The sequence below is a fragment of the Helianthus annuus genome, chromosome 9 (genome assembly GCF_002127325.2).
Source record: "Helianthus annuus cultivar XRQ/B chromosome 9, HanXRQr2.0-SUNRISE, whole genome shotgun sequence".
In the NCBI taxonomy this organism is placed as follows: Eukaryota; Viridiplantae; Streptophyta; class Magnoliopsida; order Asterales; family Asteraceae; genus Helianthus; species Helianthus annuus.
In genome coordinates, this window is record NC_035441.2 from 378,702 (window position 1) to 393,698 (window position 14,997).

The 14,997-nt window shown below is 36.7% G+C and overlaps 1 protein-coding gene and 1 long non-coding RNA gene across 3 annotated transcripts; one reads left to right on the forward strand and one right to left on the reverse strand.

The window, feature by feature from the left end:
- Positions 1–2,568: 2,568 nt before the first annotated feature.
- LOC110874030 lies at positions 2,569–4,356 on the reverse strand. 2 transcript variants are annotated; one of them, XM_035977328.1, is made up of 6 exons: positions 4,228–4,356; positions 4,007–4,150; positions 3,466–3,921; positions 3,344–3,391; positions 3,200–3,283; positions 2,569–3,118 (listed from the first exon to the last, which is right to left on the reverse strand). In XM_035977328.1, the coding sequence occupies exons 2-6, from the start codon at positions 4,034–4,036 to the stop codon at positions 2,789–2,791; spliced, it is 948 nt and encodes a 315-aa protein (XP_035833221.1). In that variant the 5' UTR covers positions 4,037–4,150; positions 4,228–4,356; the 3' UTR covers positions 2,569–2,788. The 2 variants fall into 2 exon arrangements, with proteins under 2 accessions (XP_035833221.1, XP_035833220.1); XM_035977327.1 differs by having other exon boundaries at positions 2,569–3,121.
- A 7,597-nt stretch (positions 4,357–11,953) lies between these two features.
- Positions 11,954–14,635, forward strand: LOC110877022. Its single transcript, XR_002556711.2, has 2 exons — positions 11,954–14,086; positions 14,212–14,635. It is a non-coding gene; the product is annotated as an uncharacterized LOC110877022 (long non-coding RNA).
- Positions 14,636–14,997: the final 362 nt, after the last annotated feature.

Genomic DNA, 14,997 nt, shown 5'->3' on the forward strand with positions numbered 1-14,997 from the left:
AAACTTGAAATGATTGAACTTATGCTTTATTTTTGAGACTTATGCTTCCGCTCGCAACTTAAACTTGTTTGTTTGAAACACCAATCGTATTGGTTAAACTTTTATAACTATTTATATGCTTGTTCAGTATGATTGGTGGTTGGATCCTGGTCAGTCACGCCTCCAAGCGGTAGTACTCCGCGGGTGGATTTTTGGGGGTGTGACAGTTTTAGACAAAAAGAATGATTCACCAGTATTTCCCCGCTGACAAAACCTTTTTCAAACATGTTTCAAGTGATCTGTTGTGATCCAGGAAAAGTGTCGTGAAGCACTACAAGCTTAAGGAAGTGGCTCAATATAAATAAAGAAACATGTTTTGTAAAAATAAGGATTTCCCAGTAAAATCACTTTATTGTAAATTATAGGGTTTAGCGCAAATTATTAAATAAAATAAACGGGCATTTCAAGTTTTAAAAGATCCTGTTAAAATCTTTCGATGTCGCATCAATTAAATACCACGGGATTCCTGTCCAACGGCTCCTGATCGGGTCAAATCGGGGCTGGGGCCGTGACACCTTCCAGAAGAACTTTTTGCATTGAAAGCAATTTCAATCTTTGGTGCAATGTTGGTCTTATCACTAATACCTCCTTTGTTAGATTGTTCAATAAATGTGCTCAGTGTTAAAGTCTTTCATTCTCGCCATCTTTCGTTGGTCCATCTCTTGAGCTTCGAGTTGTTCAATAAATGTGCTCAGTGTTAGATTGTCAAATTCATGTTTATTTTTCAACATCATAAGATACGTGCCCCAAACATCTTGCAACAACGCATCGGCGAACTTTTCAATCCATTCTTCTTTATCTTTCTTGATGTTCAATCTCTTCATGTTAACCACCAAATTGCAATATCTTTCTATAATCTGCTTGGTGTTTTCAGTTTGTAATCCACGAAACAAATCAAATTCTTTCTTCAAAAGTGACTTTTTGTTCTTGATCATGTCTTCACTTCCAACAAACTTCGATTTTAGTTCTTTCCATATTGAATATGCACTTCCATTGTGTTGTAATAAGATCAAAATTTCTTCCTTAATAGCTTGCTGCAATATACTAACCATCATCTTTTCACTTTTGTATTTCTTTTTCTCTTCAACACTTAGATCTTTAATAGCAACATGCTCTCCGTTATCATTAACCGGTCTAATATATCGATATTCAACACATTCCCATGCATCTAAGTAATTTGCTTGAACCCAATTTTCAAAACGTTCCTCCCATCCACTATACTCCTCAATATTCATGAGCTTAGGCGGTTTTTGCATGGTGCCCATTTCATTTTCTAACATCGCATTCTGAGTCACAGTGATCGGGTTAGCAAATGCATTGTAGAATTCGTTTTCCATGTTTTGGTTTTTGAAATTTCACAAAATCAGAATGTTCAAACGAACTGATGATGTTTCACACGAATTGGATTTGGTGTGAACTTGTCAATTTCAAGCGAACTGGGGAATTACAAACGAACTGAGAGTCTTTCAAGCGAACTGATCACCTTTCAATCGAACTGGGGTCACTTTCAAACGAATTGGACAACTTGGTGCGAACTGGAAGCTTTTAAACTCACTCCGTACGAATTGAGGTTGACGTCACACGACTTGGACTCTATTTAAATGAATTGACCCATTTCGTAAGAACTAGGGTTGATTTTATGCGAACTGATGGTCTTTACAAATGAACAGGTTCTACAAAGCTCAATCCGTGCAAAGTGATGTCCAATTTCACACGAACTGATGACCAACACGTACAAATTGGTGCTGATGTCACATGATCGGGAGGTTTTTTGACAAATTGATCAAGTTTTAGTTCGATTTTAGGTCTAATTCTTTCAAGGATTTGTTAAAACGGTATTTCGCGTGTTATATGTGAAAATCAAGCCATTTTAACCGTGAAATCTCAGTTACTTTGATGAAAAAGTTTAGAAGTGTGAGTAGAAGTGAATAGAAATCAGAAATTTAGATGAAAAACAGCTGAAATGGTAAGAAATCTTCCTCCTAAGCTCTGATACCATTTATAGGATCGTTGTGACGACCAAATGAGTCGTTCAGAAGAGATCTCGTCCAATACGAAAGGCGGAATCAGACGTATCGGAGTTATTTCAGCTGAATACACACTAGAATCACTTTAACTATCTCTTGTATTGATTTGATGACGATTTACAGCCTGGAGATACTTCGGCAGAGCTTTGCTACCGAAATCCAAAACCTTACAAATGCGAGACACAAGACACATATATATAGCTGAGCCACTTCACATGAAACAGCCATGACCAGTTCATGCAAACTGGCCACTTCGCACGAACTGGTCAGTTCGTGTGAAGCTGCTTGTTTAGCTCAGTTTCCCATTTTCCTAGAATTACGTGTCCTGATCTATCAAACCTATTACAAGACTCGATACAAGACGAAGTCGACAGACATATGCACCAACAGCTTGTTTAGTACGTTCAACGGAACATAAACCTACATATATTTGACAAACTGAATAAAAAATAAACGAAAGAAAATACTTATAACTAAAAATTAAATTTTTTGTTACCTCGTCAACTTGGTCAATTCGTGTTAAGGGCTCCAATGATCCATCAAAATAATACTTAAAAACATTATTCGTCCCTGAGTAAAAAAGAGACCATTGGAAATGAGGTGGTAAAATACACCAACGGTCGGTTTTCTGTCTCGAGTTATACAAGTCTATCATGCAAGCATAGATGTGCTGTAAAACAATAGAGTGTTAATATAATACAAATTAGAATATAAATGTTATTTTACGTAACAAAGTTGGTTCTTACATCGTCGTCTAACCAACCGCTCCGCTGTACGCCTAGCAAACAAAGCCAAAAGTCGGGGCCAACTTCTGTCTCAATTGTAAGGCCAAGTTTTCGAACCCTCGACTCACCTTTTTCAATTGTTGCTTGCTCCTTTTCGGCCCACTCCTTTATTTGTTTTATTTTTTTTTTCGGCGGAACTTCTTTAACTTCTTTCCGGTTTTTCCTACCCGCCACTTTGTTCATCACAACGAAAGGTGAGAGCAACCAGGAGCTCGGCTTTGATAACCTATCGGATTTTCTAGTCTCGGCCACTTCAATGTCCTCTATCTGCTGCAAAAAATAATACCTCGTTATAAATCATTTTCAGAATTTTTACTTGTTGATATTTTACATATAAAAGTTACTCACTTTTTCACTACTTGGATGCAACTTGTCGGTCTTCACATGATAATCGCTACAATTGTCATTTACACCACACGAGACCGCATCAACCTAAAATAAAAAAATTATTTTTACCAATGAAAACATTATTTCTATGTTATTCAAAGTTACCCTTTCAGTAGCGTTAGATGCTCTATCTGCTCCCTTAGAAATTGTCGACTGTAAAAAACATTACAATATAAGATATAGTACGTAATAATTGTTTGATAAAGAAATAAGTTGATTAGTGTTACCTCCGGCTTCACTAGCTTAGCCAACCTCTGGTAGTTTTCCTCAAACCGATCGTCTAGAAGCTTTTGAAATTGTTCTATCAAAAAATTTTGTGTTTCATCATCAAGATTACACCCACCGAGCGGTTTTCCACTTCTTTTTTTTCTTGAATGTGTGGATGCATTCAAGTTATAATGACCTTCCGAACAAGAAAACCCTTCGACCTTGCCATGAAAACAATCATTGCCTCCATCGTTGCCTCCATCAACCTTGCCATCAAAACCCTCTAAACAATCATTGTCTCCACCATCTACCTTCATATTTTCAAACACATGTCGTTCAAAAGACGGTTGCATTTTTTCTGAGGCTGGTTTCATTAAACCAAAACTGACTATGTATTGCAAACTCGAGCCGAACCATATGGTATCTGACTCTTCGCTGGTGGGAACTAAATCACAGCTTGGAAAATATTCATCAATCTGCATTTAATTAAAACAATACATTCACAAAATATTCATAAAATATATAATATATCCAAGTAAATAAAAATTCCAAAGACAATACCATTGTCGAATCTTGAATAATCCGATTCATAGAATTCCATGCTAGCCTCTTTCCTGCGGCCCAACTCAAAAATCTCGGACTTTTTGGAGCGATATAAAATCCATCCCGAGATTTGAATTCAGGAAAACTTTCTAAAATCCAAAACTGCAAAATTAAATAAGTATACCTAATTAAAAAACCTTTCAAAAATCCTAAACTGCAAAATTAATCCGTTGATGTACCTTGAATGGCCAAACGCAGCCGGGTAAGGAAAAACCCTTGTTTTCTGGCTGGTACCGTTGGTTTAGATTGTAAACATTTGTATATGTGTTCGGCCAGAGATAAGTACCCCATGGAAATTGGTTCCAAGCTTCAAGATTATCGACCAGATTTAACAATTAGTCGTCAACAGCCTGGTAGACTTGGGTTCCTTTAAAAGATTCAACCATCATCATAACATAAATGCGAAGACAATCATCTTCTGTGTACCCTGTCCAATCAGACCCAAACAACTCTTCTAGTTGACGTTGCCTAACCACTTTGAAACCTCCAAAATATCTCCTCCTGAATGAGTTAGGGGATTCTTCGGATTGAAAATTTTCTACTGGTCCAAATCTAAACCCAGTTATTAGACAAAAATCTTTTGGGGTAAATTTCAAAGTGTGCACACCTATTGAATAAGATATTCCCTCAATAGGATTATCTGTTTGAATCTGTCGTTGCGCAACTCCTAGTAAAAGATTGCTTTGGCAGATAACGTTTTTAATGTTCAAGTAATCCCCAAAACAGCCTTGCCTAAACCGGATTTCTAAAGAAGCAAACATTTCTCCTTCAGTTTCTCAACTATCGTCCAAACGGCTCTAACTTTAATCCTAGGAACCTTAGGTTAAAATACAAATTAATCTTCGATAATAAACAATTGAAGACTAAACATACTAATCTTGAACAATAATCAAAATGATAGACATGATTAATAAAAATAAAATACTAATGAAAGAAATACTTACCTTCTTCTGTTTAGATGTTTTGTCTTGCATCAAAATATTCATATTCGGACTGATACCGTCAACTATGTTTTCGAAGCCAGTGTTTGCGTCGTTGCTGACGTTTCCGATGTCACTGTTTCCGGCGTTGGCAACGTTTTGGAAATCAATGTTTCCGGCATTAAGAAAGTTTCTGAGGTTTAAGTTTCCAGCATTGGCAACGTTTTGTAAGTCAATGTTTCCGGCTTTACCACCAACGTTTCCGAATCCACTCTCTCCGACCTCACCAATGTTTCCGAATCTGATACCTGGGTCTTGCCCCAAGTTACCGAAAACACTGTTTCCGACATTACCGTTGTAACCTGGTTGGTTGAAATCCTCATTCCAAAAGTCCATGTTGTCGGCCGGGACCACGTGATTGGCACCAGAAACGGGCCGGGTCAAATTTTTTTGTGAGTGTTTGGCACCGGAAACGGGTCGGGTCTCGTGGTGGTTCCTGGTTTAGCGTCAATGGCGTTAGGGAATGAAGTAGAGATGTGGTCTGTCCACTATGGTGCATCTAGCAGACGCTGGAAGTGAACACGTGCAGGCATGGCAAACGTCGCCGGACGCTTCACGTTTTAATGGCGGACACACAAGGTTAAAGGATGGCAGACGCAATAAGGGGGAAGACGCAATAAGGGGGCAGACGCAATAAGGGGGCAGACGCCATTAAATATACTAATTAATGTTCTCTAATATTATAATCGGGCGACGCAATAAGGGGGCAGACGCAATAAGGATGGCAGACGCAAAACGTCTCGAATTTTGAAAGCGTATGCGGACGCAATGCAAGCGTCAGCTTAGTTATTAAATCAATTTAATATTATAATATAAAGCAATACCAATAATTGTTTGTTCTATTATTTTTTTGTTGGAAAAAATTTGAGAACACAAAATACTGTCTAATTGATTTTCTTGTGTCAAGCTAAATTATGTCTGATCGTCGTGGGAAAAGCTTAGCTAATGACGAATACTGTTCCCAACCAGCTAAGAAATCTTCTAGTTGGATCTTAAGTAGGTGGAGGCGTCCGATGAATGTAAGCGAGACATCATCATTAAACGAAAATGCAAATCAACCCGCTCTGGATGAAGATCAGTTTATACACAATCGGCAAAGCCTGCACCAGCATAACAACGGTAGATGGGCTATACCAGACGACGAAACAACAAATTGGTCTAAAGATGTTGTCGAATTCTATAATAATGGGGATTCTCCGCTCTGTTTCTCAGCCGTTTTTTCAAGGACTGTAGAACTTGACAAAAATTTTTGGGGAACTTTGTTGGGCAAACGTTTAAACTGTAATCTCACCGAAACAGTAAGAATTAAGTTTTTTTTTGTTCAAATTTATTTCTTAAAAAAAACTTATAATTTTAATTTTTTTTAACATCATATTGAAGGCTGGGTTGGAAGATTGATGAACTGGAGAAGTAGAAAGCTACAATTAATCTAGCAGGCGATATTCAACAAAAGTTTTTAGCTTACAGAAGGTTCATGGCTGGTAACATGTATTTTTGGCGGTGTTTACCCCGTCCAAAAATGCCATAATTTACTTTGTGTTTGTATTTAATTAGTCCTTTTTATTAACTTCATACCTATTTGGGTATTTTGTGTTTTTCCCTTTTAATTTAAGTTAATCTTTAATTTTCTTTTATTTTTTCAGCAAACATTAATCTAGAACACACAATATAAAAAATATGGTTTATTTTTTTATTTTTTTTAAACTTTAGTAATATGTAGAAATTCTACAAAACAAAATTATAAAAATCATATAAAAATTCAGTCAAATTACGCATGACTATCTCAATTTTTTTATTATTTTTATTTATATACAATGTGTTATAAAAATTATTTTTAGTAAAATTTGATAATTTTGCTGGCTGATCCCGAGCTAACCGATTTAATGATATATGGGTGTGCAGTATGTACTGTAATACTCAATTTCGTGTCTTTTTTTGTTGCTGTACTGATCCCGAGCTAACCGATTTGGTTGGTTTCGGCTGTTTTATAATACTAATTTTCGGGCTGTTGAAAAAAAAAACAAAAAGATAGCAGGTGACATCTAATTAAATAAGGTGACATCTAATTTTGTGCAAAAAAATAAAAAGGTGACATCTAATTAAATGTTTATTTCATAAACTACATTAATACCATACAAAACACCTAATCTACTAAAAATAGCCTTAAGATCTCCCACTCCGAGACACGTTTGAAATCCCGCCCAACCTGGTGCCGATAGTTGATGAGAGCGACTTGTAAGGTGACGTCCTCATCGATGTCACCACCCAGGTACTCAACCTTGTTGTGGATATGCTCAAACCGCAGACAATCTGAACGTATCACCCTAAATCGTGAGGACAAAGCATCCACAGTTCGGTTGTGTGCTCCCGTATGTGCTGTGAAATCTTGCATTGCCCTCCTCCATAAACCTCCTTGTCTACGGCTTTGAGGAGTACATACTGCCTCGACAAATGACTCGCAGAGGGCGAGATCTTCATCGGCTGTCCAGGGGTTATTTGCCATTGTTTGTTAATTAGGTTTGGTGAAAGCTTTGCGTTTGGAAAGTGGTAAACGGCTCACGTGGAAGTGTTTATGTGAGCATACAATTGAATTGGTTTGTATTTATAGTAGGGAAATTTAGTTATTAATATATTTTATTTGTTTAAATATTTATTAATGGATTTTATTTGTTTAAATATTTATATAGTAGGGAAAAAGGCTCACGTATAAGTTTATGTGGAGCATCCCATAACATTTTCACATTCATAAAACATAATAACTCTAAAATAAACAACAACAAATATAATAAAAATTATTAAACATTATACCACTAAATTTTATTACATAAGTAGCTCTAAAATAAACAACAGCAACAGAAAACAAATTAAACAAAATATTATTCAGCAGCAATCAACACGTTCACTCTTCCAGTCCCCGTTGTAAGTGAGTCCTTAAGGAGGCGGAAGACCATACCGATAACACGGTGTGATTCTAGGTGCCCTTTGTAGATGAGTTCTTCACATTTCTGAGAAGTTCTCTCACCCTTTAAGGGTTAAAGTGATCACATCCGTGTTAACTGCCGTGTACCGGTTTCAATCGAAACCGGCATTTCTAAAGCTCAGGAAAACGTCATTTTTACAACATGTAAACACCTTTGTCTCTATTTGTAGAATATCAAAAGCAAAAGAAACCCCAAAAGAAATCATTGTATAACGCTACTTGGATTTTCCTTTCAAGGGGTATTTATATACTGAAGATTATAAAAATTATAAAAATCAAACTATTTGAAAAAGATATGTTGCCAAGCATCCGTCTGACGCAATATGCCTCCGAAGCATCTCCCTGACGCAAAAAAGTACTGCCATCTCGTCAACCTCGAGGAGTTCGTGTGACACTTTCCCAAGCATCCGCCGACGAGTCTGTCCATTGCGTCGGCCGGACCATTCCGGAGCGTCGGCCTGACTCGATAATTATTTACTTTTTTTTAGTTTTTCCACTTTTAAAGTTATTCTTGATAAAAACCAAATGGAATTATCTATTAGATTGCAAGTGATTGTATTGAATCTTCTGGAAAAACCAATCACCAAATAATAATATACAAGAGTATTATATAATACAAGCAGTTACAAGGTGTTAATACAAGTGGTTACAAGGTGTTAACTGCCAAGGCAGTTACATGGGGAAAACGTATATCTGGTTTTATAACACTCCCCCTCAGATATACATTCCGTTCGTTATACACTATTAACAACATTCTTCAGGGTGATGTTAAATCGATACTTCAGGACCAATATGATAAACTGATACTGCAGGACCAGTTATGCTGCCTCGTTAAAAACCTTGCTAAGAAAACCCAATGGGACAAAACTTAGCCAAGGAAAAGAGTACAGCGTGTATAATGCTCCCCCTCAATTTAACTAATGTCTTTTAACCTACGAAGCCCGATCTTATGTGATAACTGCTCGAAACTGCTTCTAGGTAAAGACTTTGTAAACAGGTCTGCTAGATTTTCACTTGACTTGATCTGACGAACATCAATTTCCCCTTCTTTCTTCAAATCGTATGTTGAGAAAAACTTTGGTGAGATGTGCTTTGTTCGATCACCCTTGATGTAACCTTCTCTGATCTGGGCTTTGCAAGCAACATTGTCTTCATAAATAATTGTCGGCTCCTTCTTGATCTGTTGTAGTCTGCATGCTTCTTGTATGTGATTAATCATTAATCTCAACCACAAGCATCATATAGTGCTATTAGTTCGGCATGATTTGATGATGTTGCTGTAAGTGTTTGCTTAGTTGACTTCCAAGAAATTGTTGTGCCACCGTATGTGAAAACATAACCTGTCTGAGATTTTGCTTTGTGAGGATCTGATAGGTATCCGGCATCAGCATACCCAACAAGCTGGGACTTTTGATCTTTCTGATAGAAAAGACCTAAGTCTTGTGTCCCGCAAATATACCGGAATATATGTTTTACACCATTCCAGTGTCTACGTGTTGGATTCGAACTGTATCTCGCTAGTACATGTACTGCAAACGCATTGTCAGGTCTTGTGTTATTTGCGAGATACATAAGGGCACCGATCGCGCTTAAGTACGGTACTTCTGGACCAAGTACTTCTTCGCTTTCTTCTTGAGGGCGATAAGGATCCTTGTGTGGATCTATCGGTCGGACAACCATAGGTACGCTAAACAGATGTGCTTTATCCATATTGAAATGTACTAACATCTTCTGGATGTAGTTTGATTGATGGACAAATGTGCCATTCTATAGATACTCAAATTGTAGTTCGATGCATACTTTTGTCATACCAAGATCTTTTATCTCAAATTCCTTCTTTAACAACTGAGCAGCTTTCTCTATCTCTTTAGGAGATCCGATGATGTTGAAATCGTCAACATAGACTGCTATTATAGTGAAATTTGAGAGTGATCGTTTTATAAAGACACATGGACTGATTATATCAGACTTGTATCCTTCCTTTTCGATATATTCACTAAGTCGATTGTACCACATACGACCAGATTGTTTGAGACCATATAAAGATCTCTGGAGCTTTATAGAACACATATCTCGAGGTGTTGATTTTAATGCTTCAGGTAATTTTAATCCTTTAAGGATTTTCATGTAGATGTCATTTTCAAGTGTCCCGTATAAGTATGCGGCGACGACATCCATTAGTCTCATATGAAGTCCTTCAGAGATTGTGAGGCCGATTAGGAACCTAAGGGTTATCGCATCCACTACAGGGGAATACGTTTCCTCATAATCAACTCCTGGGATTTGGGAAAACCCTTGTGCTATAAGTCGAGCCTTATATCGTACAATCTCATTCTTTTCATTTCTCTTTATTGCAAACACCCATTTATAACCTATTGGTTTGACGTCTATGGGCGTTCGGACTACAGGTCCAAAAACATGTCGCTTTTCAAGCGAACTTAATTCGGCGTTTATGGCTTCTTGCCATCTTGGCCAATCATTTCTTTGCATGCACTCTTCTAAAGTTTTTGGTATGTAATTATTTTCATTGATTACATCCGTTGCTATAGCATATGCGAATATATCATCGACAAGTGTTTTATTCCGGTTCCACATTGTACTTTCTTGTACATAATTAATAGAGATCTCATTTTCGTTCGATACCGGTGTTTCTTTTGAAACTTCATTTTCCTCTGGATTCATAGTTGTCTCTTCTGGGACATTTACCTCTATCGGGGTTTCACTTATAATCTTTTGTGAGTTTTCACCAACTGCTTTACTTTGCTCTTTTCCTTTCCGTGGGTTTTTGTCTTTGGAACCGATTGGTCTCCCACGTTTTCATTGTATAGTAATCGCTTCTGGGATTACTTCAATTCGAGCAGGTGCATTTGATGCTGGTACATGTGACTTTGTCACTCTATTTGTGTCTGTGAATGCATCTGGTAATTCATTCGCTATTCTTTGCAAATGTATGATCTTTTGGACTTCATATTCACATTGACCACTTCGGGGGTCGAGATTTGATTGCGATGATGCATTCCACATTATTTCTTGTGTTACCAGTCTTCCTTTGTCCTTATCTCCCCCTAAGACTGGGAACATCGTTTCATTAAAATGACAGTCAGCATACCGTGCTGTAAACATGTGAGGTCTGATTATCAACATTAATACGGTACTTTTGGACCAAAATCCTGTCATTGGTTCTAAATATTGAATTATGGATGGGGAGTTAAAACCAATATAGATACCCAGTCTTCTTTGGGGTCCCACTGTAATACGTTGTGGTGGTGGTATTGGTACATATACCGCACAACCAAAAATTCTAAGGTGGGACAAACTTGGTTCTCGTCCGGAGACCAGTTGCAATGAGGAGTATTTGTGATTAGCAGTTGGTCTCAATCTAATCAGTGTAGCGGCATGCAAAATAGCATGACCCCAACCAGATGTTTTTAATTTGATTATCTGGGAAATTTGCTCTCAATTGTATGATTTGAGCTAAAAGTCGGGCAAATGCTACATTTCGAGTAGCTAAAAGGCTCACGTGTGACCACCTTGAGGATGCATCAATTAAGACCAAGAAATAGCGGAATGGTCCACACGGAGGATGAATGGGCCCACAAATATCCCCTTGGATTCTTTCTAAAAATGATGGGGTTTCATGTATCAATTTAGTTTGTGAGGGCCGAGTTATAAGTTTGCCCAGAGAGCATGATGCACATGATAAGTCTTGTGGTAGCAAACTTTTAAGTTTTTGAGCATGATGCATGAAGCACATGATGTGTCTTTATCTAACAGCTTTTGGTTACTCACCATGTATGATTCGATAGGATTAATATTAGTACAATATAATCCAGAGGATAACGCTTCTAATTGTTCGACAATTGTTTCTTGGCCATTTTTGTTTGAAGTGATTTGAAGATATTCAATTTTATTTTCAGATATTGTTTTCAGATGGTAACCGTTTTTTTTTTCGAATATCTTTAAAGCTAAGTAAATTTCTTCTGGATTTACTTGAATATAATGCATTATCAATAGTTAGTTGGGTACCCGAAGATAATATTATGTGTGCTCTGCCGGAGCCTTCGATAAGGTTACTGACACCAGATATAGTACTAATCGGTGTCTCTGCCAGAGACAACTCAGAGAAAAATTTCATATCTTTGAGAATAGTGTTAGTACTACCACTATCTACCAGACATTCATCACCAATAATAGCTCTATTGGAGCTAGTATACATATTTCTTCAGGAAATAAAAATAAATAAAAGTTAATTCAAAGAAGTAAAATGAAACATTTCAAGAGTTTATAACAAATGCGTTGATATACCTCAATGAGGTGCTTAGTGGTGCGACATGTGCGGGACCAATGATTTGACATCCCACATTTATAACAAATGTTGTTTTGGTTCCCGCTACTTTTCTCTTTTGAAGAACGCCCCGTATTATGTCTACTTGATTCGCTACCACTATTTTTAGTGTTCTGATACTCTCGATGCCATACATATCCCTGTCCTCGACCATGACCACGACCTCTGCTCGGGTCGCGGCCTCTTCCTCTACCTCGTCCGCTTTGAGAATTAGCCACATTCGCTTCAGGGAATGGGCTTGCACCGGCGGGTCGCGATTGATGGTTTTGTAGTAGGAGCTTGTTGTTTTGCTCCACAACCAGAAGACATGATATCAATTCGGAATATTTAGTAAATTAGCGTTCCCTATATTGCTGCGACTGGAGCATATTTGAGCATGGAACGTTGAGAAAGTTTTTTTTTTCAATCATGTCTTCATCGGTTATTATTATTTTTTTTTTCACCACATAATTTTAACTCGGAGGTAATGCGGAAGAAGGCAGAATTATACTCATTAATAGTCTTAAAATCTTGTAGACGTAAATGAAGCCATTTATAGCGGGCTTTGGGGAGTAAGACCAACTTCTGGTGGTCAAAAAGTTCTTTGATGTTTGTTCATAATTAAAGAGGGTCCTCAACAGTTAGATATTCCCGCTTTAGATTTTTGTGAAGATGATGGCGGAAAAATATCGAGGTGAAGTTTGATTACCATCAATAATTGTCTCCCCCAAATTATTTGCTGTCAAATGAATTTTAGCATCAAGAGTCCATGGGAGGTAGTTGTTACCCGAGATGTCAAGTGTGGTGAATTCAAGCTTTGATAAATTCGACGTTTTACCCACAAATGAAAAAATCAAGGATTTTAAATTGAGCCGCAATATAAAATATATTAATTGTATGAGAACTTCAGGTTCTCTATGGATAGAACTTCGGGTTCTATATGTTAGGCCATTGTTATATGATAAGAATAATGATTTAAAAATATTATGTAATGGTTGAACGTTTATTTAATTTAATGTGAGATTGCTTTTCTTGATCAACCCATGTGGTGGATGTAAAAAATAAAACCTATATGGCTTATTTAATGTATAGATTTATGATGTGGTAGACGCATACAACGTTACATATATATAATGTATTTGTTAGAATTTTGCATTAACAAAATTTAATGTAAAACAACATTGCAGTTTAGTATGGGCTACAAGTGGGCTTGGCAGAAACCACATTTGATTGGAACCGGTAAGTGTTGGTTTCAAGCCCCTTTTTTTTTCATTTTTATTTTGATGCAACTTTAATGGGATTATTATATGTTATTATATATACAACTGGGTACAGTTGTAACTCACTTGGTATTTATATTATTAAATGAGGAAAATAAAAGTTAGATATACCCTAAAAAGGCTAAAACCACCATGACAGCAAATTTTCAATTTGCTAATGAAAACTCTTGAAACCCATCTTCCTCCATGAAATCTCTTATTCAGATTCCCTTATGAGTCATGGCAACAGTTTCAAATTCTAAACCCTACACCGCCATAGATCTATTCGGAGATCCAGATCTACTCGCCAACTAACAAAACATTCACCGATGATGACATCGTCCGTGAAGGTTCACACGTGTCAGAGATGACGAACGACTGTAGACTTGACTCGAAACCGGAGACGAGAAGAAACTTAACCGGTTAAACGCCGATGTAAACGACATCACCGGAACGATTGGCGGTTGAGGACAATCGCCGAAGAAAGGTGTTCAGGTCCGTTTTTAGTGTCTTATCGCTCGTTTAATTGTGGTTTTTTTTTTTCAGTTTGTTGTTCTTGACGATTGATTGATAGGGAAAACATTTAATCGATTTTGTGATTTGTTGTTTTTGAGATGCAGATGTATACGCAGTAATATATCAAGGAGGATAACATATAATCAATATATACGAGAGATTGTGATGATGTGTACCAGGATTACGAGGGAGTGAAGATTTGTTCAAGATGTGTTATTGTCTGCGGATTGCGTCACTGCTGCCCGATGCAAGTTACATAAACGATTTGATATGATGGCCGGTAAATCTCAGCGGAGAGTCTCGTGCTGATAACGTGATAAAAACCAAATGGAATTATCTATTAGATTGCAAGTGATTGTATTGAATCTTCTGGAAAAACCAATCACCAAATAATAATATACAAGAGTATTATATAATACAAGCAGTTACAAGGTGTTAATACAAGTGGTTACAAGGTGTTAACTGCCAAGGCAGTTACATGGGGAAAACGTATATCTGGTTTTATAACAATTCTTTAATTTTCCTTTAGTTTTCTATTATCTTTAATGCTAAGAAAATTATCCATTCCAAAAAAAAATTAAAGTCATGTAAGTTAAAACATGCATTCAGTAAACATAAAAACTTAAAAAACATGCACTACCGGGTCCAACCCCACACTAAAAAACATACATTAGGTAAAATAAAACATGCACTATCTAAATTATTTTTATTATTTATTTATATCAATTTCAATTGGTTCTTAGGTTTGGAGAATGTAAGTTGCTTTTAATGGTAATTCATAAAACATAACAACTCTAAATTAAAGAAAACTAAATACAATAAAAATTACACATCATACCACTAAATTTTATTATACAAGTAAAATTACACATCATATCACTAAAAATTAC